Source organism: Mesoplodon mirus, assembly GCF_964341445.2.
Source record: "Mesoplodon mirus genome assembly, chromosome: 15".
Taxonomy (NCBI): domain Eukaryota; kingdom Metazoa; phylum Chordata; class Mammalia; order Artiodactyla; family Ziphiidae; genus Mesoplodon; species Mesoplodon mirus.
Genome location: NC_138991.1, coordinates 66,423,500 through 66,450,846, shown reverse-complemented (window position 1 = coordinate 66,450,846; position 27,347 = coordinate 66,423,500). Strand labels below are relative to the sequence as shown.

General features: G+C 49.7%; 1 protein-coding gene across 1 annotated transcript in view; it reads left to right on the top strand.

Annotated features, from left to right (window-relative positions):
• BFSP1 (beaded filament structural protein 1) overlaps nucleotides 1-27,347 on the top strand; it is a gene marked incomplete at both ends in the record, with an annotated part of 37,777 nt that overhangs the window by 5,855 nt on the left and 4,575 nt on the right. Inside the window, 4 exons of the mRNA XM_082645330.1 lie at nucleotides 11,648-11,743; nucleotides 14,089-14,181; nucleotides 17,714-17,821; nucleotides 26,164-26,384. Of these exons, the coding sequence (XP_082501456.1) occupies nucleotides 11,648-11,743; nucleotides 14,089-14,181; nucleotides 17,714-17,821; nucleotides 26,164-26,384 (518 nt within the window). The remainder of the gene's footprint in view (nucleotides 1-11,647; nucleotides 11,744-14,088; nucleotides 14,182-17,713; nucleotides 17,822-26,163; nucleotides 26,385-27,347) is intronic.

Sequence of the window (27,347 nt, the reverse complement as noted above, 5' to 3'; positions counted from 1 at the left end):
CCCAGGATACTGAATATAGTTCCCTGTGCTCTACAATAGGACCTTGTTGTTTATCCATCCTATAGACACTAGTTTGCATCTGCTAACCCCAAACTCCCCATCCATCCCTCCCCCACCACCCTTCCCCTTGGCAACCACAAGTCTGTTCTCTATGTCTGTGTGTCACTCTCCTTCTTGACTTTGTAATTTCAACTACATCTTTGTGAGTGAGTGCACACACCCACACACACTCCTCTACCACAAGCTAAATGAGCTCGTGAGAGATCCCTAGACGGTTAAGCTCATTGGTTTGCTTGGCTATCAAAACGGGCCAGCGTTACAGAGACTGGCTGTTGTTTGCACCAAACTTAAGAGGGAACTTGCTCCGGGCAGTGGTTATTTGGATGCAATGCTACCTTATCCTGTTGGCTAAGAGTCTTGAGATTACTCCTCCCCAGGAAAAGTCTCAAGAGAACAGAGGACGAAATTTCCTTTTACCCTCGAGCTCCGCACTCTTGAAGCATGAAGAGTCGCCCTGTGCGAGGCCCCAGGATTCTTAGCCTCTTGCTGGAGACCCTCCTGCAAAGGTTAGGTGGAGTTGTTCTTTGCAGGGGCAGTTTCCTTCTTTGGATCCTCCATCCCCATCCTAACTGATTGGATTTTCTGCTGTAGCCAGGAGAACTTGACTACCAGATAGCAGAATAACTGTGGACCACAGAGGTTGGACAAAACCAGGGATGGCAAAGAGCTGTAAGCATTATCCTTTTCTGATTATTTCAGAGCTCAGATGTCAGAGGGGAAGGACCTATGGGAACTGGTTATTAGAAGGGTTGCTTGTTCAGGGTTCCTGGCTGCCTTCCCCCTTCCCCGTTCCCCACCCCTAACCTCATTGCTGATAAAATCGATCACCCTTCCCTGCTGCGCCCAGATGTGGCCTTAAGATTCTTCTCCACCTGGTTGCCGTATGATCCAGCAATCCCACTCCTGGGCATACATCTAGACAAGACTCTAATTCAAAAAGATACATGCAAAAAAAAAAAAAAGGGGGGTGCTTCCCTGGTGGCGCAGTGGTTGAGAGTCTGCCTGCCGATGCAGGGGACACGAGTTCGTGCCCCGGTCCGGGAAGATCCCACATGCCGCGGAGTGTCTGGGCCCGTGAGCCATGGCCGCTGAGCCTGCGCGTCCGGAGCCTGTGCTCCGCAACGGGAGAGGCCACAACAGTGAGAGGCCCGAATACCGGAAAAAAAAAAAAAAAAAGGTACATGCACCCCAGTGTTCATAGCAGCACTATTTACAATAACCAAGACATGGAAACAACCTGAGTGTCCATCGACAGATGAATGGATAAAGAAGATGTGGTATTTATATACAACAGAATACTACTCAGCTATAAAAAAGAATGAAATAATGCCATTTGCAGCAACACGGATGGACCTAGAGATTATCATACTCAGTGAAGTAAGTCAGAAAGAGAAAGACAAATATCGTATGATATTGCTTATATATGGAATCTAAAATATGACACAAATGAACCTATCTATGAAACAGAAACAGACTCACAGGCATAGAGAACTGACTTGTGGTTGCCAAGGGGGAGGTGGTGGAGGGATGGATTGGGAATTTGGGGTTAACAGATGCAAACTAGTGTATATAGGTCGGATAAACAACAAGGTCCTACTGCAGAGCACAGGGAACTGTATTCAATATCCTGTGATAAACCATGAAAGAATGTGAAAAAGAATGTATATATGTGTATAACCGAATCACTTTGCTGTACAGCAGAAATTAATGCAACATTGTAAATGAACTATATTTCAATAAAATAAATGAAAAAAAATAAGATTCTTCTCCACATGGAACCCCAGGCAACTTCAGACAGTCAGGGTTAGCTCAGGGTTAGCTCGGAGTGTTTGCCACTGATTTCCTGGCTTCGTCCAACGTCTGTTGTCTAGGATTATTCCGCTAGTTGGTGGGAAAGTCAGAACTACACTCTAGGGACACTGAATTTTGCTTTGTGTATGTTACTGACTGTATGATATTTCTGTGACTATCTCTGTGTGAGCATCTAATGTATTGTCCAACTCGGGACACTGTGTGAAGGAGATGCTGTCAGTAATTGCACAGGTCGACTGTTAGAAGCTGGACTGTCTCAGGCCAATGGAACAGATGGGCACCCAGAAGTGAGCACAGAGATGGCGGGGAGGGTGTCCTGCAGGGGAGCCCTAAGCACACAGCTCATGACTGGCCGTGTGCTGAGCTGGGTTGCAAGGACCCAAGGCCTGCTGGAAGTCCGAGTGGATTGGGGCCTTATTAGCATTTGACCTCACTCAGCTTTCAGCTGACACTTGTGGCTCACCCCCATTTGTGTTTTTAGTGGCGATTCCAGGCTGTCAGGTGGGGCCGCCATCTCATCCATCGGCCGAGGCCTTCAGGAACAGGGGCACCTGACACCCTTCACCTTTAGGTGCCAGTTCAGCCCCTCCGCAGCACCACCTCATTTTGCTTTGTGACTATTTGTCCTCCCTGCAAGCAGGGCTGTCTCTGGACTGGGCCCTAAGGTTGTTGCTCACATGGTGCCATCCTGGGCATTCCTTGAAGAAGAGAGAGAAAGAACTTAGTCCTTCTTTTTACCTTTGGTGGCAAGTGACACTGGATTTAAAAACAAGCTCAAATCTTCTGTTTGTTTGTTTGTTTTTCTCTCTTATTACAAAAGCAATGCCTATTCCCAGTAGAAAAATAAGACAGTAGAAAGAAAATGAAAAATAAGGGAAAGGCATTCCACCCTTTCCCCCCGTCATACTGTGATGTAGCATGTGGACAATTGGGGTATGAGTCCCATGAGAATGTTACGAAGGGTCTGGGGAAAGATGGGACCAAGCATGCGGGCGGGCGGGGGCAGCACAGGCATCGGCTTGGCTGTTCCCGGGTCCAGGGAAAGACACTTCTCCCCACAAGAACTGTGCCATCCAGAACAGGAGGGTAGCCTGCTAGCAAGACCCTTCACGCTGTCGCTCAGTATCTGTGAGGCTTCATCTCTCTGAGACTCAACTTCTTCATCTGGAAAATGGGAGCAATGCCAGTTCCCACCACCATAGGAGCAGGTGTCCGTCTGCATGCCTGGTGAGAGTTAAATGACATCATAATGCACGTGACCTGCCTGTTACAGTTGTTATTACAGGTCACGTGATGTGATGGACGCCAGCTTAGTTTTCTCGGGAAGTGGCTGCATACCCCTGGTGGAGTGGGAGTGCATGGAGGAACAGCTTTTTAATAGCTGTGAATTTATTTTTATGACTACCTTTTCCCTATAGCAGGTGACATTAAAAAAAGTTTCTTTTTAAATGCATGTCAATAAACATGAATCAATTTGAAAAAAATATGGGGTGAGTAATAGTAGAAGATTTTGGATGTAGCAGAAATCACAGACACAGGACGCAAATACAGTGAATCGGGAGGTCCCTGCACTAGCTCACGGGAGCCTCGGAACAGCCTTTTGGATTTTGTTTATTTTACCTTCAGATAACCCGGTCCGATCGCCCCTCTGTCATGGGGGAACTTACCCTTGCTGAGGCTAAACAACTTCAGAGACCCACAGCCCACCTGCGGCAGGTGTGGGCAGCAGCGAGGTGCTCTGTGTCCATGGCTCATTCTCTCCCTCCCAAGGACAGTCAGGGAACCGCTGTCTCTCAGGAGACAGACACAGAGCCGGAGTCTCTGTGTGAAGGTGGCCACTTCCCACTAGATGTTGGTGCCCTGTCCATCCCCCCAGGCTGCCCTCAATGTCACATAGAGATGCTGAGCCCGCTGGCAGCCTCCTGCATCTGTCTGGCTTGGGAACATCTGCAGTCGCAGGGGGCACAGTCCAGAAGTGTGGGCATTAGCACCCCAGGGGCGACCCTCAGCCACTGGGGGACAGGAGGGGGTGGCTGAGTCCCTGGCTGGCCCACCCCTCGTCCTGACAGTTCAGAGGTGAGTTTCCCAGTCTCCTGGGGGGTCCCCAGCAGGACTGAGCCCATTGCCCACAGTGGGAACCCGCTCATTCCACACCTTTATTGGCTTTGTTCTTTTCCCTGTGTCACTACCCCACCCCTTCCAGTGCTCCTGGGATTACCTCTCAAATAAGGGACCCTTTCTCAGTCCTTGCCTCGGGGTCTGCTTCTGAAAACTGAAATTAAAACAGCTCCTCAAGGGTCAGCCAGCTGTACCTTCAGGTTCTCTGTCCACTGAGATGGTCACTGGAGAAGAAGGAGGTGAAATGGTACAGTAGAATTCACATCTTGTTGGCTGTTGGTCATATCATTGATTTTAGTTGACAAAGCTTTGAATGTCTACAGACATCACGTCAACTGGGTTTTTACTGTCAGTGCAGCCTTATGTCCATTTCCTTTGGTCCCTTTGGAAGGGATTGATCCCTGGGTGTGGCCATGTGAAATGGGGTATACTAGGAATCTCTGACCCAGCCTTTGAGTCTGGCTTGGAAAATATCACAATGTATGGACAGGACTGGTTGCCACCATGTTCATAAAGCTTCCATCTATGTATACTGCCCAGGTAATTAAACCTCCAGAACAGAATGCCTGTATTTTTAACAGCCAAATAAGTTAAGGCAAGCCACTCCTTACTATGCACTTTGAAATGAAATAAATTCCTAAACATACTACGTACATACTCGGGCCAAAGTTATTCAGATTTTCAGCCTTTGGATGTGGTAAGCATTCCTGGTGACTTTTATTTTATCTTTGTCCATTAACTTTTTTTTTGTTTTTTATTCTTAATTTTTTATTGAAGTATAGTTGATTCCCACTATTATATTAGTTTTAGGTGTGCAACATAGTGATTCAGTATTTTTACAGATTATACTCCATTAAAAGTTATTAGAACTGATGACTTTTTTTTTTTAAAGTATTTATTTTGGCTGAGCCAGGTCTTTAGTTGTGGCACACAGGATCTTTAGTTGCAGCATGCGGAATCTAGTTCCCTGACCAGGGGTTGAACCCGGGTCCCCTGCATCGGGAGCACAGAGTCTTAACCACTGGACCACCAGGGAAGTCCCTAGAACTGATGACTTTGAAATATTTGGGTTTGGCTAATCTCTAGGACTCATTATGTATATCGCCAATTTGAAAATGATGTAGGTGCTAGTCGAATGCTTTCACCGGAAAACAATTTTAGGAAATACCTAAAGCTGCCGTATGTGCTTTTCCATGTAAGTAGTGTATCTTAAACGTGTCTGGAAAGGAGCAAGAGGCAGGGGAGTTCAGGGGGTGAAAGGATGGGGCACGAAGCTTTTGATTTCAGGGCTACAAGCCTTCATACATCCAGGAATTCCTCTGAGGCTGGAAATGAACTTCTGGAGAAGAGGAGAGCCATCTGGGGAAGAACAGTTTAGGAGGAGGCTGGCGGTGGGCGGCTGGAAGAACAGAAGGCAGAGGAAGCGTGAGGAAGGATGAAGAGGGTGAGAGTGGAGTCGAGGAAGGTGAGGTGGTGGGAAGAGGGAGGGTGGGGAGTGGAGGGACGTGCCCAGCTCCTCCAGGTCAGCGTGAGCCCTGGAAGGAAAGCAGCTCTAACATTTTTGGAAAGGTTTTTGATGCCCAGGATTGAAGTAGGTGCTTTTTTATTTTTATTTTATTTTATTTTTTTGCGGTATGCGGGCCTCTCACTGCCGTGGCCTCTCTCATTGCGGAGCACAGGCTCCGGACACGCAGGCTCAGCGGCCATGGCTCACGGGCCCAGCCGCTCCGCGGCATGTGGGATCTTCCCAGACCGGGGCACGAACCCGTGTCCCTTGCATCGGCAGGCGGACTCTCAACCACTGCGCCACCAGGGAAGCCCAGTAGGTGTTTTTTAAAATCAAACCCTAATTAACTAGAAATCTTAATGAATTTGAATACCCATTCTTTAGCAGTTGGTTTTTTTGGGGTTTTTGTTTATTTTTTTAGTTGGGCTGGATTTGGGGCTGCGTGTGGATACAGACAGTTGGGTTTTTAATGGATTTCTAGCATCTCTGTGACTGGGTTGGCAAGGCTGATTTTTCAAGGGTACATAGGACTCTAGTTATTTCTTCAGTTACTTTCTCAAAAATCGTCTAGGCCAGCGGTTCTGAAACTTCCTGTGCATCAGCATCACCTGGAGGGCATGTTAAAACACAGATTCCTGGGCCTGTACCCCAGAAATTCTGATCCGGTAGGTCTGGGATCCACCAGATTTTTTACGTTTCTAATCATTTCCAGATGGTGTGGTCCAGGGACCACACTTTGAGAACCACTGGCCTAGATGAAAACATACACAGTATCAGGGCTGGCGTGTTTTCTAAAATTAGAATATTGGCCCAGAGTCTCGATTTGGAAAAATCTAGACACTTCGGCTGGTGGAGCTTTTGAAAATGCAGCTGACAGCATCCAAAAGCATAATAAAAACACAAGCGTCTACACATTTCTGAGTTCTGGTGCAAACAAAAGAAAACACTTCCAAACAAATTCTTCTCCCCGTATCAGCAACTGCACATTCCAGCGGCAGCTACTCACCTTTGGGAGTTTTCCCCGGGCAATTTATCAGATGATTGTCTTCAAACCAAGAGAATGTGCTTGCAGAGCATCTGGTTACTCTCTCTTTTAAGGACGAATGTGGGCTGGCCTTTTACTATCACTCTTTTAAAGGTTGACTGATGGGACCTAAGAGTGGTTGTTTGGCTTGACCCTGAGAGGGAGGTGGGGGACAGACAGCAAGCACCTTGCAGGACAGGGTCAGGACTCAGCCCTCAACTCCTGACTAGTAGAGGGAAGATCGCATTCCCATTATCTCCAGTTAACCAGTGTTAACTAGCTGAATGGCCCACTGGTGCGATATCTCCCCGTCCATAAGGTGAGACTCCAGTTTCTGAGCTGCGTTTGTCAGAGTCCTCGGGTTCCATGGATTTGCTGAAGGGCCTCTGAGGGAAGAGGGTTGCCAGCCGATCAGGGTTCCTGTCCCCCCGTCATGTCCTTCAAGAAGCACATCTCTGCTTTCCTTCTGTATGTTGGCTTCCCTGGGATATTTTGTTTGAAGGATGACACATGTGGCTTTAAAAAGTGTGAGGACCAATGACCTTTAGGGTCCCTTCTATTTGTTTTTTTTAAATTAATTAATTTGGTTACACCGGGTCTTAGCTGTGGCTCGAGGGCTCCTTAGTTGTGGCATGTGAACTCTTAGTTGCGGCATGCATGTGGGATCTAGTTCCCCGACCACAGATCAAACCCAGGCCTCCTGCATTGGGAGCTTGGAGTCTTAACCACCGCACAACCAGGGAAGTCCCAGGGTCCCTTCTATTTCTAAAATCTTGAGTGTTCGATCCCTTTATAGGTAATAACACGAAAGGTCCTTGAAACTTCATTTTCAGTTCTTCAGCTCCAGTAATTGTGTATCAATTGTGGATGAATTTTTGGTAAAAATTAAGATGTTTGAGAATTCCCTGCCCCATTCCATCCTCAGCAGTCTTGAGGGGCCGAGGGTGGGGAGAGTAGAAAAGCATCCCAAAGGTGAAGGTGAAGCTCAGGTCTCCACCCAGCACTGCCTCGTCTCTGACCCGGATTTAGCTACACCCACTCAGCAGTGTCCCATCCCCAGAGCTGAGAATCACTTTTACAAAGAACCACTGTGCCTCAAGGGGGTGGGGCTGATTTTCCTTCCCGTCAGTGTGGTCCCAGTAGGATTGTCGGCAAGACGACAGTCATGTGACCATGTGGGCCAATCGCAGCTCTCTCTCAGAGATGTGACTCCTGGGGGCAGAGATGAATGTCTTTGGAGCTGGGTCATCCCAAGGGCTGTGCCGTGGACCCCAGCTGCTTAGATTGCTGGGACTGCCCTGCTTTCTATCCTTCCCAAGGCCTGTAAATTACCCAGGATCTGTCTGGTTCCTCAGCCCTTTCCCACCGCTGGAAAGACACCCAGGCTTTCTTTCCTTCACCATGTCTCTCATGAAGGGGCTTCCCCAGGCTTATGTGACAGTCCTGAGTAATTCAGAAAGCCATTCACCAGGACCTCCCAGGGGCCTCCCACCTTCCCTGGGGCGTTTGAACAAGAGCATCAGTAATGCGAGGGCTGGGGAGGGGGGAGTCGGGCAGCACAGGTCTTGAAACAAGGACAATACTGTTGTGTTTTCATTGTACTCTGTGTGACCATCCCTGTGACACAAGACTTGAGGACCCATCATTAAGCCCCCAGGATGGTAAACTCCTGAAGGCAGAGCGCATCAAAAGTCAGTGACTGGTTAACTCATTTATCAAAAGAATGAGCCCAGAAGCTAAAACACCCAAAGACAGATTTCACATTATTTTAGTTCAGAGCCCTGTACCTGGAGACATGCATCCCTTTTAATAATTTGGTTCATTCTTTTACTTCTGATTTAAAAATAATACTTCAGACCACGGATGGGTCCCTTAAAGGATGTGATTTTCGCACATGCTGTTGCCTCTCTGGATGGGCAGCAGAGCTTGGACAGCGGAGGCCCAGCTCCAGGGCTGAGAAGTGGGTGGCACCTCGGGGAAAGCATGCAGGAGAGTCCAGGGGCTGCGGGTGGGGAACCGGCTCTGGGTCTTGGGGTCCTTCCCTTCTTCCCTCCCCATCTGTTTGCCCAGTGTTGGCATCCCTGGTATCCATGAAGGGATTTCAGAGTCTTCAGGGGAAAGGATTTGGTAACCGGAAATTAGAGGCTGAAAGGGGTGTGGGATTCACCCTAGAGCAGGAGACACTGAGGAAGACAAGATGGTCTACGTGTCTAAAATCAGTTCTCTAGACCTTTGATGTCCAGCGCAGGGGCCACTAGCCAGCCATGTTGGTGAGGAGTCAAAATGCAGAGAGTTCAAATCGATGTGATGTGAGTGTGAAATACACACCAGGTTTCAAAGACCTAGTCTGGAAAAAAGGAAAATGTCTCATCAATAGCTTTTAAAATGTTGATGACATGATAAAATGATAAGATTTTGGGTATATTGGGTGAAATAAAATATATTATTAAAATTAATTTCACCCATTTCTTTTATTTGATGGGGCTACTAAGAAATTTAAAATTATGCCTGAGGGTTGGACAACCCTGTATTAGAATAACATTTAATTAAAATATTTTTTATTATTATTATTATTTTTTTGGCTTAATTGGGTCTTTGTTGCTGCGCGCGGGCTTTCTCTAGTTGCGGTGAGCGGGGGCTACTCTTCGTTGTAGTGCGCAGGCTTCTCTTGTTGTGGAGCATGGGCTCTAGGTGCGCGGGCTTCAGTAGTTGTGGCTCGCGGGCTTAGTTGCTCCGCAGCATATGGGATCTTCCCAGACCAGGGATCGAACCTGTGTCCCCTGCATTGTCAGGCGGATTTTAAACCACTGCACCACCAGGGAAGTCCCAACTTATTTAATTTTTGCTTGCATAAACCTACACAAAAGGCATGTGTGAAGGTACATTGCTAACGATTGCAAATTGACCAATCTGATCTAGCACAACTCTTAAGTTCTTTAAGATAAACTCTGAAGTTCTCTTGGGTAAATAAAATAGTTTCAGAGGTTTGAGTTGGGTGAGGGTTAGCCGATCCCTGACAACCTTGCTGAAGTTTCAGACCAAATTCACGTGAATGGATATTTATTAAATAAGCCTTTTTTCGGATGCACTCCCCTAAGGTTCATACAGCCTCTTTTCCAGGCTCCACGAAGTCTCAGATCTCTGCTGTTTTAAGTGCTAAGGCAACACTTTGCATGAAAAGCTCATTCAAGGCAGGTGATACAATAGGGTCAGGATTCTGGTGTCCTTGCTGTCAGCATCAGACAATCATATCTCCCTACACCAGTGGTCTTTTACAGGAACGATTATAAGGAATCAAGTGCCTTTCCTAAGAGTGCAGGCCTAATGCCTCCCTGGAACCTAAACGCTATTAGTACCAGGATGGCACGTGTCTCAAAGTATCTTGGCCTGTCCACATGCCTTGACTGTCTTAACTCTGTTCACGCAGTGGTAGGGAGTATCTCAAATATTTTAGCAAACCACATTTCTACCTTTGTCAGCGAGAGCGCATTGCTAACGTTCATCATGCTTTTTAACAAGTCATTAGGAAGTCAGTAAAAATTCACTTAGCAAGCCCTCAGGTATTGGCAGGTGGGCATGGCAGAGGGGGCAAGGAACTTGGACCTGTAGCATCTCGCTGAATTGTTGAAGAATTTAAGTCAGTTCCAGACACCACAGCACTATCTTATGAAGAGCGCAAATACTTACTCATACCTATTTGGTTGATCCAAACAAGATCAATGAGATATGGGCTTCCCTTGTGGCGCAGTGGTTAGGAATCCACCTGCCAATGCAGGGGACACGGGTTTGAGCCCTGGTCCGGGAAGATCTCACATGCCACGGAACAACTAAGCCCGTGCACCACAACTACTGAGCCTGCGCTCTAGAGCCCAAGAGCCACAACTACTGAGGCCCATGCGCCTAGAGCCTGTGCTCCGCAACAAGAGAAGCCCGCGCGCAGCAACGAAGATCCAACGCAGCCAAAAATAATAAATAAATAAAATAAATAAATTTATTGAAAAAAAAAGATCAATGAGATAAAAGTTGGTGAATTATCGAAAAGTTTTGTGAGAACATTCAATCTTCTGTCCTAAGTGTTATTTCCAACTTGAAAGGAACAAACACTATTCACCACAGCAATCATGCTAAACCATGAATTTTATGTTGAAGATACACGGCCTCAAGGTGTCAACAGTCCTTGGAGAAAACTATTAAAATTAAGCTTTCCTATCCCGTAGGTTGTCTCTTCACTTCGTTGATGGTTTCTGTGCACAGCTCTTTTGAGTTTGATGTAGTCTCACTTGTTAATGTTTGATTTCGTTGCTTATGCTTTAGGTGTCATGTCCAAAAAAATCATTGCCAACACCCATGTCAGGGAGCTTTATTCCTGTTTTCTTCTTGGAGTTTTTGTTTCAGCATTAAATTATTTAAGTCTTTAATCCATTTAGAGTTCATTTTTGTGAATGGTAAGATAGTGGTCTAGCTTCATTCTGTTGTATTTGTTTATTTTTAATTTTTATTGTTATATGGTTGATTTACAGTGTTGTGTTAGTCTAGCTTCATTCTAAAATAAAGGTTTCAGTGTTAAGGGTAAACTCTTTCTTAGTCTTAGAAACTCAACTCACTGATGATAGGATATAGAACAAATATAGATGTAACTTAAATTTTAAGGTTATCGGTATATAAATATACTCTTTCTCCCTGATCTTTCTAGATCAAGGTTTCTCAACCCTGGCACTATTGACACTTCGGACTGGAGAATTCTTTGTTGTGTGGGGTTGTCCTAAGTATTGTAGGATATTCAGCAGCATCGGTGGCTGCTACCCACTAGATGCGGGTAGTAACACCACCCCCCCGCCCGCCCCTGCCCCCCCCCGCCACCCCAAGTGGTGACAATTAAAAAAGCCTCGAGATTGTGCCAAATGTCCCCTTGGGGGCAAAATCACTCTTGGCTGAGAACTACTATTCTAGACCAGGTCCAATGGGCTAACCCAGTGCTTGGCTAGAAATGCAGAATCTCAGACGCCCTCCCAGACCCACCAAACAAGTCTGCATTTTGGTAAGACCCCGGCCGATGTCACACCCACGCCCGTGCTCTCCGCCCCCCGCCCCCCGCGGCCCCTCAGAGTCAATGCCTCTCATTGCAGGAGGCAGATGAAGCCCTGCTGAGTAACCTGCGCCTTCAGATCGAAGCCCAGTTTCTGCAGGATGACATCAGTGCGGCCAAGGACAGGTACAAAAAGGTAACCATGACCCTTCTTAGCCCTTCCCCCCAGAAAACCAATTCAGGGCACTCGTGGCTGAAAAAATGGGGTGGCTGGAGTGGGCTGCCCTGTGTGTGGTGCCCCGAACCAAGCGGGGCTGGGCTGGTCGCTGGACGGCACCTAGTGAGCCAGACCTGCGGGGCTGTGGGAGGGGTGGCAGTGCGTGTGTGTGTGTGTGTGCGTGGGGGGGTTATAGGTCGGGGGGAGCCAATATCTGTGCAGGACGTCACAGTCCACAGAGTAATTGCACACAGATCCGTCTTGATTAAGCTGTAGCCTGTTGACTGGTTCAGCTCAGAAAATGGAGAAAATGCAAAAATCATAATTTTTTAGCGCTGTCTCTGAGGGAACACATGGCATGCAGGGGCCTCCTCGCATGTAGCGCTGTGCTCTGCCCCCACCCCCACCAGCTTCTCACAGGCCTCACGTTGGGGGGGGCCTTGGTGTTCTGGAAAAGTCCAGTCCTGGAGCTGTGTAACCAAGGGCCAGTGGCCTAACCTCTCTGAGCTTCTTCATCTTTGAAATGCAAACACCAGACTCTCCTTCCTGCACAGCTGTGTTATCTGAGCATAGACACCTGTGGGCCTGGCCATGACCCTCAGCCCTCGGGGCTGACCTCTCCAGGGGGCCTGGCCTCCTTCCAGCTGCAGTATCTGCGTCTCTGCCTCGGGACGGATGTGCACCAGGCAGCAGAGGGCAGGTCTGCCTCACAGGAAACGTTGGGGAGTTAATGCCCCGGGAGCAGCCTCAGCCAGGGACGGATGGAGTTGGTGGACACGTACCCCAGCTCCCTCTGCACCGGCTCCCAGAGAGCCCGCTAGGACTGGTGCCCACATGGGTAATTCACCTGATAACACAGTGTCTCACCTCCCCGCTCCACTGCTCATGTTTCCTGGCATCTTTGCCCAAGCAAACTATTTGCACCCAGATCCTTCCCCCAGGGTCTGTATCTTACTCAGCTGGGGCTGCTATAACAAGGTACCACGGACTGGGTGGCTTATGAGCAACAGAAATTCATTCCTCTCAGTTCTGGAGCCTGGAGCACCAAGATCAGCATGCCGGCAGGGTTGGGTTCTGGTGAGGACCCTCTTCCTGGCTTGCAGACGGCTGCCTTTTTGCCATGCACTCACCTGGCCTTTCCTAGATCTGTATCCATAGAGAGAGTGACTGCCTTTCTTATCAGGGCACTAATCCCACCCTGGGGGCCCCACCTTCATGCCCTCATCTAAATCTAATTGCTCCCCAAAGGTCCCACCTCCAAATACCATCCTGCTGGGGGTTAGGTCTTCAGCACATGAATTTTGGAGGGACACAACTTTCGATCTATAACTGTCTGCTTCTGGGGAAACCCACACTGAGGCAACGTGAGGTAATATGGGTGAAGCACCTCGTACAACCTGGAACTTGGCAAGTGCTCAGGCAGCATCAGAGTCCCTTCCTTCCTCTGCGGGTGCCTGCTGCATTGTCTCACTGAATCCCAAAAAACAGACTCAAGAGACAGTGTCCTAGGTTCCCTGTCAGCAGAGCCTGAGGTGTGTATAGGTGGGGCGGGGGGCAGGAAGGCGCAGGGGAAGGGGCTGAGCTGGAGTCCAGACTCAGCCTGATCCCATGGGGGCTCTGGAGCATGAATCGCACCACAAGCTTGGTCCCACCTTGAGGCAAGAGGGTTGGTCTTGTGTCCTGAGCCAGGAGTCACTGGTCTGGGTGGGGGATGGTGTGGCATTGGGGGCAGTTGCATAGCTCCCTGGCAGGATGACCACTGTGTAGCCGAGGGCAGTTGTGCTACATTATCAGCTCTCGTGCAGGGAGCAGGCCCAGGTGATCTGCTGGTGAAAGGGACCAGGCATTGCCTTCAGGTTGTTAATCCCTCTTTTGTGGAAGAAATGGAGGTTTAGGAGGTTTGACTACCTTGCCTGAGACCACATGCAGCTAGTGAGTGAGGAAGTCCCGCCGGACTGGCCACAGCCTGTCCTCTGAAGCACCGCCTGAGCTGCAGTCAGCAAGGTCCTTTGTGCCCTCCCGGGACTCTTTGTCCCTCATCCCTGCTTTTCTGATAACCCTGCATCCAGGGCGCTATGGAGACAGCCGCAAGGCAGCCACGGGACTGAAGGCAATGTGACATGAACTAAGCCTCGGTTTATTCATCGAGCCCAGTGTTCTCATGCAGATTAAAGGAGGCATAAAGCGTCCTCTGCACCCATCACGGTCTGTCCTATTTGTGGCGGTGGGACACGTGAAGGCATTCATCCTGCGGGTCACCTGGTACGGGAGGGGAAAATCCGGGGAGCTCAAGTTTTCATGAGAACGCTTTTCTCTCCCAACAGAATCTTCTGGAGATTCAGACCTATGTCAGCATCCTGCAGCAGATCATCCAGACCACCCCGCAAGCAGCCGCCATAACCAGTGGCATGAGGGAGGTAAGAACGGGAGCCTGGGCGTCTGGGAAACCGCACGTGGGGATTTGTCCTGCAGCCCCGGGAGCCCAGAGACCCAGGGAGAGGCGTCAGGTCACCCCCACAGCGGGTTCACATTCGAAGTGCACTCTTCTGCTCTTTCACACAGACGGTGAACGTGGGTATTTAGACATCTGAGGACATAAACTGTGCCCCTGCCCATCTTCTTAGGTATTTCCTCTTGAGGATTACGGGCTGTCCTTCCTTGTCTAGTTTATAAGAAACTTCCAGACTGTTTCCCAAGCACTGAAGCACTGCTGGATCCCCACTGGCGACGGATGGCAGTTTCTGTTGCTTTGCCTCCTTGTCAACGCTGGGTATGTCGGGTTTTTATTTTGGTTTTGCCGTTTGCTACTCTAATAGGTATGTTGTGTATCTCTCTGTGCTTGTAACTTGCATCCCCTCAGGCCTTAATGATGTTCAGCATCTTTTCATGTGCCTATTTGCCATTTGTATAGCTTCTTTGTTGGACTATCGACCCAAGACTTTTGCCCCTATTTTTTTATTGGGTTGTTTGTTTTCTTATTCCCCTTATCAGTTTGACCATAATTTTGAATACAGAGAACCTCAGACAATTAGTGACTCTATTTTCAAGGTCAGGCTCTGCTAGTCTGGGGCATGAAAACTCTTGGGAAAGGATAGAGGTGACGGAAGCCGATTTTTTAAAAAACTGGGATTTGGATGTAAAACCTTATTCCTAATATAATGTTCCAAATCCCTTCCTCACTTAGCTCTCTAGCAGGGCAACAGGATATTGATGTATTTTTTCCCCTAATGTGGTTTATGGGATTTTGTGATGCATGATATGATATTGTAAAAATAAACGGAAAAGGATGCAGATTAAAACAAAAATGTCATGTGTCCTTTCTTCAGAGGAGTGTGACGCTGGGACAGGGTTTTGTAGACTGTTCAGCTGAGAAGACTCTGGGTTTTTCTGCAAGGATGACTTAGGACAGAAGTCTACCCAGGCCTACACCCTGGAGAACCAGTGGGTTAGGGTAGCTGACTGCTTGATGGTTGTTTGAACCTAATTTTTTATATCAAAGCTAAAGACATCCCCAAATTTGCTTTCAGAGACACTTTTGAACCCTGCCAAGTAACATCTAAGAGGCAGGAGAGTTACTTTATTGGCCTTGATGGGGATATTCTTGTCCACATTGCCCACCAATGACCCCAACTGAACTGGGGTTGCTGCTAAGGCCTAAAAAACAGCTTCTCCTAAAGCATACTTTTCTTTGTCTGAGACTTCTTTCCAGACACTTTATTTCTGTTTTGCAGACATTTTTCCTTTAATTCATAGGTGTTTGACATCAGAGCACACTTTTAAAATCACATCATCTGTTCCCTTGTAACCCTGTTCTTCTGAGTTGTACTAATGTAGAGCCGTCTAGACCTAGTTTGATCGTGTCAGTGATCATCAGAGACCCTCAGTGTCGTTGCCCAGGAGCTTGAGACAAATGCAGCCTCTGCAGCCCGACCCCCAGCAGAACCACTGTGTCAGAATCTGCATTTTAGCAAGATGCTCAGGGATTCGTGTGCACGTTAAAAAGCAGATTTAGAAAGAATCACATTCTTTATTAATCTCAGCTGAAAAACTCTACATACGAGCTAGGTGGTTGCTTTCAGGTTTGCTCCTTTGACTCTTGTTACTGTCCTAGAAAATGCCGGTTGAGTTTCCACAAAGGATATAATTAGCATTGCTTCCTAGGAGCGTCCATAAAGCATAAAGTCAGTGTCCTGTAGCCAGAGGTCCCTGGGACCACCCCTGTGGTCAAATCAAGCTGGGTTTATTATTCCCCACAGGAGGGGAGGGTGTACGCCGTGGATGGGGGCCTGTGCTGGCCTGGGTGCTGTCGGGGGGTGGGGGACTGGTCTTATGGTTGAAAAGCCCCCTAGTTTGTACCTTGGAGGCCGAGGTATGGGGTGAGGCTAAGGCCGTGCTTGGTAACTAAGCATCATCACTTGAGTTAGTGGTCATTTCTGTGGTTACACGGTGGTCGCTTGGTCTGAGCTCAGACACAGTTGCAGAGCCGGCCTTGTTTCTGTCTTGTTCCCCTGGGATCCCAGAGTGACATCTTTGGGTGTTGAGGTGGCATCGTCTGTAAGTTTATAAGGAAGGAGCATCATGCTGGGGGGGGGTGTTGGTTAGTGCCGGCTTCCAGCTGACAGCTGCCGGCTGTCTTCCTTCCTCTACAGTAAGTATCCAAGGGCCTCCTGTGTGCGAGGCACTGTGGGGGCACCTGTGGGTGGACATGGGGAGGATGTAGTATAAGTAGGAGCTGGGCGGTGAGGAGAGGCGGGGCCAGACAAGCAGGCCGGGCCCTGGCTGGGAGGTGGGTGAGGGATTTGCACTGTGTCTGTGTCCATGCTGAGGCTGCTGGTCTTGGTCGGTGTGTTGGCACATCCTCCATGTAGTGGTACCCAGAACGTGAGTCCCCTCTGCCCCCAGCTGTCCCCACGTCTGTGTCTTTGGGGCAGGGAGGCGGGAGCCGAGGCACAGAGAAGCAGGGAGGACAGAGACACAGAGAGAAACAGACAGACAGACAGGGAGGGACACACAGAGAGACTGAGAGAAGGCACGTCTCCACTGAGAGACTCCGAAATAAACACACCATCCTTCAGCAGCTCTGTCCCCAGGCCCGCTCCTCCGCCCTCGCTCTCACTTTCTCTGTGTCTCGTTGCTCCGGCCACTTTGCAGGAGGCTGCAGAGCAGGGGCACCTTCAGTGGGTGGCCGTGAACCTGCTGGGCTGTGACTCTGCCCGGCAGGGGGTGGGGGGAGGGTCTCCGTGTCAGAAGGTGCTGCTCTAGAGAGGCCAGGCTCTCAGGAAAGGGTTTAGATGTTTCTGAATAATGTGGAGAGGCTGGTGGGAAAAGGGCAGCTGCTCTGCAGAGTGTGGAGAGGTTGAGGATGGACCTCCTTCCGGAACATTCCGGGAGCACCGACAGGGCTCCCCCTGTCGCCATGGCCCCTGCTGTGTGCTGTGGGGATGGCTCAGCACAGTTGGTGTCTCTGGCTCAGGGCTCAGACTTAGAAAACAAAGCGAAAAGGCAGTGAGTGGCCATGGTGGGCCCGCCTGAGTCAGCTTGGCTGCTGTGACAAAATACCGTAGACCAGGTGGCTCCACCAACAGACACTTATTGCTTACAGTTCTGGAGGCTGGAAGTCCGAGGTCAGGGGGCTGGCAGATTTGGCCCCTGGGGAGGACCCCATCCCGGCTGGTAGACGCCACCCTCTCCCTGTCCTTTCCTTGCTGCCCGCATGGAGGAGGGGGCCCTGGTGTCTCGTCCTCTTCTAATAAGGCCACTAATCCCATCGTGGGGGCCCCACCCTCATGACCTCATCTAAACCAACCCTCCTGCCAAAGGTCCCACCTCCAGATGCCATGCTTTGGGGGTTAGGGCCTCGGCCTGCGAACTTGGGGGGACGTAAACATGCAGAACACAGCGGCCCTCTCCTCCGAGTGTGAGTGTGCTGAGTCTGGCTTCTCTGTGCAGGCGAAGCTCTTGACGGAAAGGGAGGTGGCCACCCTGCAGAGCCAGCTGGAGGATGGCCAAGACGTGCTCTGCTTCCTGCAGTCCCAGAGAGCCGAGCTGCAGGCCCAGGTATGCCCGTCCCTCCTGTCTGCTCCTCTCATTCAGGTGTCACGTGCCTGCAGAGGTGTGCACTCGTGCATCGAGCGCTGTGAATTCTACAAACTCAACACACCTGGGTCCTCAGCCCTCAGAGCCGCAAACAGCATCCCCAGTGGGGTGACCAGCCGTCCACTTCCCGGGACGCCTTCCTGCCCAGACTGGAAAAGCCCTGGGCCAATGAGGGCAATGGGTCCCACTAATTCGTGGCCCCCGCAGGCCCCCTTTGAGTCGCCGCCCCTCCCCCACCGAGGGTAAGCTATCCCCACTTCTGCATAACAGATCTGTTTTGCCCAGTTTAACCTTGTTTTTGAAAATAAGAAGTGGACATACGTTGGGGTTTTTACCCTACGCTCGCATGAATCTGTGCTTCCTGTTTCTCTTCTCATGACCTAAACTCTCTTCTTTGGAATTTGACTGCAGCCCTAGAGAGAGTGGTTGTGTTGGGATTTGCTCCTGCTCAGAATTTGTCAGCGGAAACTTTGCATTTCCACCCCCACCCCTTTTCTTTTTTTGGTGAAGCTTAGTTTGCAAACGAGCAGAAAAGCTTTTTGCAGACTTTGCAGGAAAGCTCAGTTCTGTCTCTGTGGCCTTCCTTCGCGGTTAACGAGCTTCGTGGGTCACCCCACCCCCGCCAACCCTGTGATTCCTCCAGTTTTCTTTCTCTCGTTGTTACCGTACACCGGGCCATTCTGATGGGGACGTTGGGTTAGAATACGCTTCTTACGCTGTGTAACCACATTTCCCAAATCCAAAAGTAAATTGACGTTCGGTTTGACAAGTACACATAAGGGACAAGGGAACACAAATTTTAAAATCTGCCCCTCTAGAAAACCTAGACCATTAAAGGCTATGTGTTACTTTGTCTCTATCTCACCAATGCCTGACAAGATTAAACCCTGCTGAAGCCACATGAGATGTGGTGCTTTTGGTGGGTACACGGTGTCCTCCAGATCTCAGGACTTGAGTCCAGAATCCTGATTCCTGCCCCACCCACCACCCGGCCCCTCCCTGTGCAGCAACTCAGGGGCCACGGAGAGCAAACGGGGGCCTGGGGATGGTCCCCCAAGGCAAAGACCCCAGCTCAGGAAAGCGAGTACTGCCCTTAAAACGCGTCCTGCTCTTGTTGACAAACTGCGGCTTGGGGACCAGACACACCGTTTTGGTGACTTGGTGAGTGTGTGGTTTCCTCTGAGGTCCTGAGAGGATGGAGGGAGGGTCAGGGTGTGTGTGTGTGTGTGTGATGTGTGTGCACGTTTTTATATGTGTGCATGTGTGCACGTGTGTATATGTATATATGTCTGTATGTAAGTGTATATGTATATGTGTGTGTATACGTGTATGTGTGTATGTGTGTGTATATATTTGTGCGTTAGTGTATGTATATATGTGTGTATGTAAGTGTATGCGTGTATGTGTGTGTACGTGTGTATGTGTGTGTGTGAATGAGTGTTTGGGGAAGTGGAAGCACACCCAGTCACGGTTCTAGACACCAGTGTTTTCCAAACCACCAGTTACAACCCATTACTGGGTTGTAAAATGAACTCAGCAGAATCGACTGGCTTGAGAAAAGAAGGAATTCACAACACTAGCCTAAGACTGAAGAGGAAATGACAGGGTGCATGGCGAGTAGAGGCAGGATTTATTTTGTGAAACCTTTGTTTTAAATATATCTGTGTGTTTAAGTAGATAGATTTGTGCAAATACACACATGTACTTATATCTTTGTATGATGTCGATGGTTTGTGATGTAAAATGTGGCTCTTCCAGTGGCCACGGTGATGAAGTTGAAAACCTCTGCCCAGTCTCCTTCTCAGGAGATGAGGGAGCCCAGCCTGAGGTGGTGGCACATCAACCGGTGAAGCCCGGTTCCAGGGTGAAAAGAATGCTTGTCTCTCTGTGAACTCATATGCATTTATTGACTATAAAAGTAACACGTTTCATAAAGGATTAGCCTAGTTTCTGAGAATATGAGATAAAGCTTTCTGCTTGGCCGCCTGTCCCCACCCATAGCTGTTGCAGAAAGACTGGCTTGTCTAACTCTGAGGTCGTTGTCTCTCTAACTGGGGGGGCTTCACTGTCTCTTCTGTGCCATCCCCCCGCCAATCCCTTGCCCAGCAGTCTGGTGAAGCCTCTGGACCCTTTCTGAGAAAAATGTTAAAGGCATTAACTTCTGTCAGAGGTTTAGGACTATGGGAGGCTTAAGCTAAAGAGGCTCCTTTATTGTACTGTGGTTCTGCCCTTGTTTTTTGTTTATTTTTTGGGCAGTACACGGGCCTCTCACTGTTGTGGCCTCTCCCATTGTGGGGCACAGGCTCCGGACGCGCAGTCTCAGCGGCCATGGCTCATGGGCCCAGCCGCTCCATGGCATGTGGGATCTTCCTGGACTGGGGCACGAACCCACGTCCCCTGCATCGGCAGGTGGACTCTCAACCACTGCGCCACCCGGGCCCTTGTTTTTTGAAGGTTCTCATTTATACCTGGGGTATCAGAAGAAACATTTCAACAAAGTGTCTTGTTGGAAATTAATAGCCCCAGCCATCATCTGATGACTTTATTTCTTATCCTATTCATAATTAAAAGTTACTAATTTGAAATTTTATATGTTTATTTTACATTCAAAGTCTTTGGTAAAGTCACATATTCAGGATGACTGAAATAATTCCAGAGGAGCTCTGTTGGAGTAGTTGTAGAGAAATGCATTTGAACTAATGTGGTATAAAACTGTAATAAAACAGAAATTTCATGCATTTGCCAAAATTCTGAGTTTGTTAAATTACCTTCATTTCTTTGGCATCACATACTTACATTAATAATAGTAAAATAAGATATTGACATTTTCCATAAAAAAAAGAAAAATGTCAAAGGCATAAAATAAAGTACATAGAATTAAAAGGAAACCAATTATATTGAAACAAAATATTATCTGCCGAATTAGTTATCAACATATTGCCAAAGCATTTCCTTTATAATAATATATGTGCTTATAATAAATAGAACCTAGCAGGGGGTCTGATGAAACATGAGTCATATTAGTTTTCTCTTGCGGCCATAATAAATTTTCACAAAGGTCAGGGCCTAAAACAGCACTTCCTTGTGATCTTACGGTTCTGCAGGTTAGAAGTTGGGGCAGGCTTGGCTGGTTTCTCTGCTCTGGGGCTCACAACCCTGAAATGAAGGTGTTGGCCGGCCTGGGTCCCCTGTATCTGGAGGTTCTTGTTGGGTGGTGGGCCGAATCTGCTTCCTGTCCCATTCCTGTCATTGGCAGAATTCCCTTCTGTGTGCCGCTGGGACCAAGGACCCTATTTCTTTGCTGGCTGTCGGTCAGGATTTACTCCAGACGCTGTCCACCTTCCTTGGCATGTGGCCCCTCCATCTTCAAGGACAGCAATGGTGCTTCGAATATTTCTCGTGCATCTAATCTCCCTGATTTCTGCTCTTAAGGGCCCGTGGAATTAGGAATAATCTAGAATAATCTCCCTGTTTTTTAAGGTCAGCTAAGTAATAAGTCCCTTTGCTGAATAACATAATATATTCATGGGCATACAGCTAAGGGGCAAAGGTCATGGGGCCGAAAGTCTGCCTAATTAGCTTGAATCAAAACACGCATGTGGCAGGACCCACCTGAGAGCTTCTGACTCAGTGAGTCTGGGGCGTGGCCCAAGAATTTTTATTTCTAAATTCCAGATGCTGCTGCTGGTCCAGGAACCACACTTTGAGAACATTGATGTAGGGGTGGGTCCCACGTTGGGCCAGAATATTCTACATCTCGGGCACCCGGGTTCCTGGCTCGGGCCCTCCATAGCCTTATTCACAAGATGTTCACGGCTGGCTTTTTGCTGATTTTAAAAGGCTGTTGTGACTTCCCAGTGCAGTAGCTGAGCTGAGCGTTCCAGGGGAGACTCGTCAGCCTAGCCCCTCAGCAGGGCCAGGGCCATGACTGGGGACATGATGGGGGCCAGGGGAGGGGGAGCTCCTTGCAGCCTGAGGGCTCCAGCCGGCAGGGCTGTGGCAGCTGGTTCTGCCTATGGTTAGGGCATCTGATGCTTCTGGAACCCTCTGTCGCAGGCTCCTCAGGGGGAGGTCCCTGAACCAGCAGCATCAGTGTCAGCATCACCTGGGGGCTTGTCAGAAATGCTCGTTCACGGGCCCGTCCCAGATCTACGGAAGCAGGAACTCCGGAGCGGGCCCAGCATCTTGTTTAAGGAGCCCTCCAGGTGGCTCTGCAGGCTCAAGTTTGAGAACGTTGGTCCACAGGTTGCCCAGGACCGCACCCACGATTGGAGCTGAATGTGGACCACACACGAGACCCCTGGGGATGGCACTTCTTCCAGGCGGACGAGAAGGGACAGGCCTTCTGGTTCTCGAAATTGCATCTGCTGAGTTTCTGTGACAGGAAAGTGAAAAAAGTCAGATTATTGGGAAAGTATACTCCTCCCAGGGGTCATTTCTCAGTAAAGTCCCTTAGCACCACCTGGTGGTAGGTTTTGGTAAGACAGCGTGTAATCGGCGAAGGACACTTGATTCCTTTTTCCTTTTTGAAATGACCTTGGATCCAAAGGAGTCTGGGTGCCTAAAGGGACTGAGGGAGGAGGTCACCTCTCCAAATGAGCTCACCGTGAGGCACTGGTGACCGTGATGTTCAGAGGCAAGCCCTGCAGCTGTGCTGAAACACATCTTTCAGCCGTTTCTGGCCAGCCCCACGCGAGGTCCGGGAACACTGAGCAGAGCCTGGCCTGGCTCCTGCTCCGGCCACCTAAGCCCGGTGGGGAGATGGCTATCAGCTGGATCTAAGTGGTCCAAGCGGAAACACACAGTCACCTAGCGCAAGATGAAGTTCCAGCTGCCTAGAGGCCCACACCTTCCACCTGCCTCTTTCCACCCGCCAGGGCTGTCTGTGGGCTGCTCTCTCCCCCTCTCCTCTCTGGACCCCTCCTGCGGATCCTGGCACCGGCGCTTCTGCTCCCCACTTTTCTCTCTGCCAGTGGCTTTGCTTCTGCAGCACCTGGACCGGCCCCACCTCCTCCTGGAAGACTTCTGTGATGTCCCCAGCACCCTGGGCCTCTCCATGGGCTCTGTGACACCTTGGGCTTGTTCCTGTGACCGAGCCGCCTCCCCCTCTGGGCTGTGGCTCCTGGAACGAGGGTTTCTTTCTTCCACAGTCAGGCTGGGGCTGGATGGCGTCTGAAGCCCGTGCCGAGATCACTCCCATCAGAGACGTTGCGTTAGCCCCCTTTGAGCTGCTGAAAGTGGGGCTTTTATTGGTTTTCCTGAACACCCCACCCTCTGATGAATGGTTTAAATTATTGAGCTATAACACCAGGTGCTGCGGGCACAGCCCTTTCCTGCTCATGTGGGAGAAAGCTAAGCTTTGATGAAAGGCAGTTGTGATCAGCTTTCATGCCCTCCTGCTGCCCGGTTGACACTGGGATCGCTGGACCCCAGCCATGCCAACCTGTGACCCGCAGGCTTCGTTCTCAGGACTGCTCCGTGGAAATGGAGAGTCTTACGTGGGGATTCATCCGCTCCGGATGGCTTCTTGTCTCTGAGATTTGAGCCTCAAAGGGGTCCTTTGAATTTCTTACTTCATGGAAGCATTTCCTAGAGTGTGTGAACACCGGTATGGGTAAGAGCATGTGGCCACACCAAGAATCAGAGGCTGTGCCTCAGTATTTGACGTCCCAGGAGACTGTTTGAATGGAGATAATTTTTAATGAGGAACAGAAACCTGGTCAAACTCGCTTGGTTTATTTTGAAATAATTTTAGACTTCTAAGAAGCTGCAAAAATAGCCCAGAGGTTTCTCGTACTCTCCACCCAGTTCCCTCAAATTCAACCTCTTAATAGCACAGCACCAAGGTTGGAACCAGGACATTGTCGAGCACGCCATCCTGGTAACAGATTTGCCTGAAATCTCACCTGTTACCCTGCTCACGTGTTTTCTGGTCCTGGATCCTGCTTGCATTCAGCTGTCCTGTCTCCTCAGCCTCCTCCAATCTGGGACAGTTCCTGCCCATCTCTGTTTCTCATGACCTTGATGGCCAGTCCTCCTGTGGGACGTCCCTGCATCTGGGCTTCCCTGATGCTTTCTTGGGGCTGAGCTGAGGCTCTGCGTTTGCGGCAGGAACACGACAGAAGTGATGGCTCCTTGGTGCCTCTCACCAGGAGCGCCATGTGGCTGTGTCTTTGTACCGGGGGTGCGACTTGGGTCACCTGGGGTGGTGTCTCCAGCTTTCTCGACTATAAAGATATTTTCCCCCAAAGGAGCAAGATGTAAAGGGGCTGATGACGTTTGGGAACAGGGTGGGCGGCGGGAGCTTCTCACTCTCCCCGATTCCTCCCTCTTTTCTCTCTTTTGCCGGCTCTCTCATCTCTGTTGCCTTTGCGTTTTGGCTTCCTGTCTCTGTCTTTCTGAAGAATTGCCTTTCTCAGTTTCTCCACGCACTTTACGAAAGATTGTTGCTCCAGGGTGGCGGCCTCAGACCCCGGGCTTATGTGTCCCAGTGAGTCTAGAACCTACCACCAAGTCACTGCTATTTCTGAGATCCCTTCCCAGATGCCCAGGGAGGAAGCACGTGACAGGCCAGCCTGAGTCCTGGTTCTGCGGCTCTGGTCAGTGGAGTGTGGTCACACTGCTGCCCGGACACTTCCTACGTGTGAGATGGGACAGTCATCAGACATGGGGACGACACAGGCCAGCGGATGGCTTCCCAGAGTGTCTAGTGCGTGTACCTCTCCCTCTGTTCCTCCCTTCCTCCCTCCTTCCCTTCCCCCCCCACTTCCTGATGCAACAGATCCATTCCTGACAACCTTTGTCAGCTGAGTCTGCCGGTGTCCTCACTAGGGACGTCACTGTTCCACGGCCACCTCTGTACATAAAGTGAGGAATCAGGCTGTCGCAGGAATAATCACCCTCTACGTGTCCAATGTGCTCATTTAGCTGTACGTGTGAGGCATCTTGTGGTGGACATACGTGAGGTTGGATTCAGATACCTGTCTAGCCCCCCGTCACTCAAAAAGTGTGACCTGGAGAGCAGAGCCATGGGCATCGAGTGGGAGCCGCTTAGAAATGCAGCCCTCCCGGGCTTCCCTGGTGGTGCAGTGGTTAAGAATCCGCCTGCCAATGCAGGGGACATGGGTTCGAGCCCTGGTCCAGGAAGATCCCACATGCCACAGAGCAACTAAGCCTGTGTGCTACAACTACTGAGCCTGCGCTCTAGAGCCCGTGAGCCACAACTACTGAGCCTGTGAGCCACAACTACTGAAGCCCAGGCGCCTAGAACCTGTGCTCCAGAACAAGAGAAGCCACTGCAATGAGAAGCCTGTGCACCGCAAGGAAGAGTAGTCCCCGTCCGCCGCAATTAGAGAAAGCCCGCACGCAGCAACAAAGACCCAACGTGGCCAAAAAAAAAAGAAAAGAAATGCAGCCCCTCCGGCCCCACCGGACCTGCTGAGTCAGAATCTGAGCTTAACAGTATCCTTGGGGGGTTCAGAAGCACGATGAAGTTTGAGAAGCACTCTTCCAGGAGAAGTGGGTTTGGTTTGCTTGTTCTGGTTTGCTTTTGAGAACCGGCCATGCCTGTTAGATCTCTTCTCTTTGGGAAAATGAGTTTGTACTTAGCTTGTAAGTCAGTACGCTGTGGCCCTTTAGGGGTTGTCACAGCTCTTACAGTGAATATGAGGCCACCTCTTTTTATTTTCTTACCTTAATTTTGATTTGTCCTGCATTAATATATAATTAATGTTTCCCTGAAGTTATTTTATTTATACACATGTGTGAGTGTGCACAAACACACACACACCCTTTAGCTACCAAAACATATATGTAACTCTACTGATCAAAAATCAGGAGAAAATTAAAGTGCCATAGTGATTGAATAAGATCAAGGAAACTTCCTCCCTTAATTATTTCAGTAAAAACAGCATCTTATCTATTTAGTACATGTTCTTTTTACTAATTTTTCAGCTGTCAGATTTACGCTAACTCAGTAAATTATGAATGTACTTTGTTTGAGTTGTACAGTTTATTCCATGGACGGTAGTTTTCGTTTCAGTTTCTAGGGTTGTCATCTTCCCACTGCCTTTGCAGGGTGGAGACTCTGCTAGGGCAGATTTCCGAGGGTGCCGAGGCAAGCGTAAGGAGAAGGGGTTCACATCCCTCTGTGGTTTAAGGGTTCCCTGCTGACAGAGAAACAGAGAAACAAACCCACAGAACAAATAAAGCTGGATATGCCGCGTCCAGGGTCTCCCTGCCGGGTCTGTGTCTTAAGGGAGAGGGTGGGCTGGGTTTCCTTACATCTGTGTCTTTGCCCACAGACGGCGGCCCTAGAACAGGCCATCAAAGATGCCCACGAGTGCTACGATGAAGAGATTCAGCTCTACAATGAGCAGATTGACACCCTGCGGAAGGAGATTGAGGAGGCCGAGAGGAGCCTGGAGAGGTCATCCTACGACTGCCGGCAGCTGGTGGTCGCCCAGCAGACCCTGAGGAACGAGCTGGACCGGTATCACCGGATTATCGAGAATGAAGGCAACAGGTGGGGCCAGGGGTGGGCAGAGCCCGTGGGCACAGCGCTGGCCTCTCTGGCTGGCCACTTACTTCTTCCACAGATCTTTGCTGAGTGTTTCCTGTGTTCCTGTTCTAGGCAGTGGGGATGTGGCCAGGAAGGGAACCCCCAAATCTGTGACCTCGTAGAGCTTGAATATTAGTCGGGGAGACCGGATGAGTGGGTTTGTAGCAGAGGGTATGTGGCCTGTGACCTGTGCTCTGGAGTGAATCGCAGCAGGGAGAGGGGAGAGGAGGCGGGGGCGACGGGGGAAGTGTTTGAATGTCAAGCAGGGGGTCAGAAAGCCCCCACGGAGAAGGCTTCCTTCAACTCGCAGGCCTCTGGGGACATGAGTGTCTTAACAGAGAGGATGATCAGGCGTGGTTATTGAGGTGCTGCAGGTGAGGGGCCTGCACGGTACCTGGAGCTCAACCAGTGCTCAGTGTCTGTGTTATTACTGCTGCTGCCCTCGTGACTCCGACCACCTGGTTGGGTCAGCAACGTGGCTGTCGACAGGCCGTCTGGTCTCCTCCACGTCACGGAACTTTGACTTGAACTCCACTGGGAAGTAGATCTCTGTCTCCATCTCATCATCATTCACAGCTGCACCTGCATCGTCTACTGTCCATTTTCTAGATGTATTAATACATCTATATCGGGACTTCCCTGGTGGCACAGTGGTTAAGAATCCGCCTGCCAAAGCAGGGGACATGGGTTCGATCCCTGGTCTGGGAGAATCCCACATGCTGCGGAGCAACTAAGCCCATGAGCCACAACTACTGAGCCCACGTGCCACAACTACTGAAGCCTGCGTGCCTAGAGCCTGTGCTCCACAACAAGAGAAACCAGCACAATGAGAAGCCCGTGCGCTGCAACGAAGAGTAGCACCGGCTTGCCGCAACTAGAGAAAGGCCACACGCAGCAACAAAGACCCAATGCAGCCAAAAATAAATA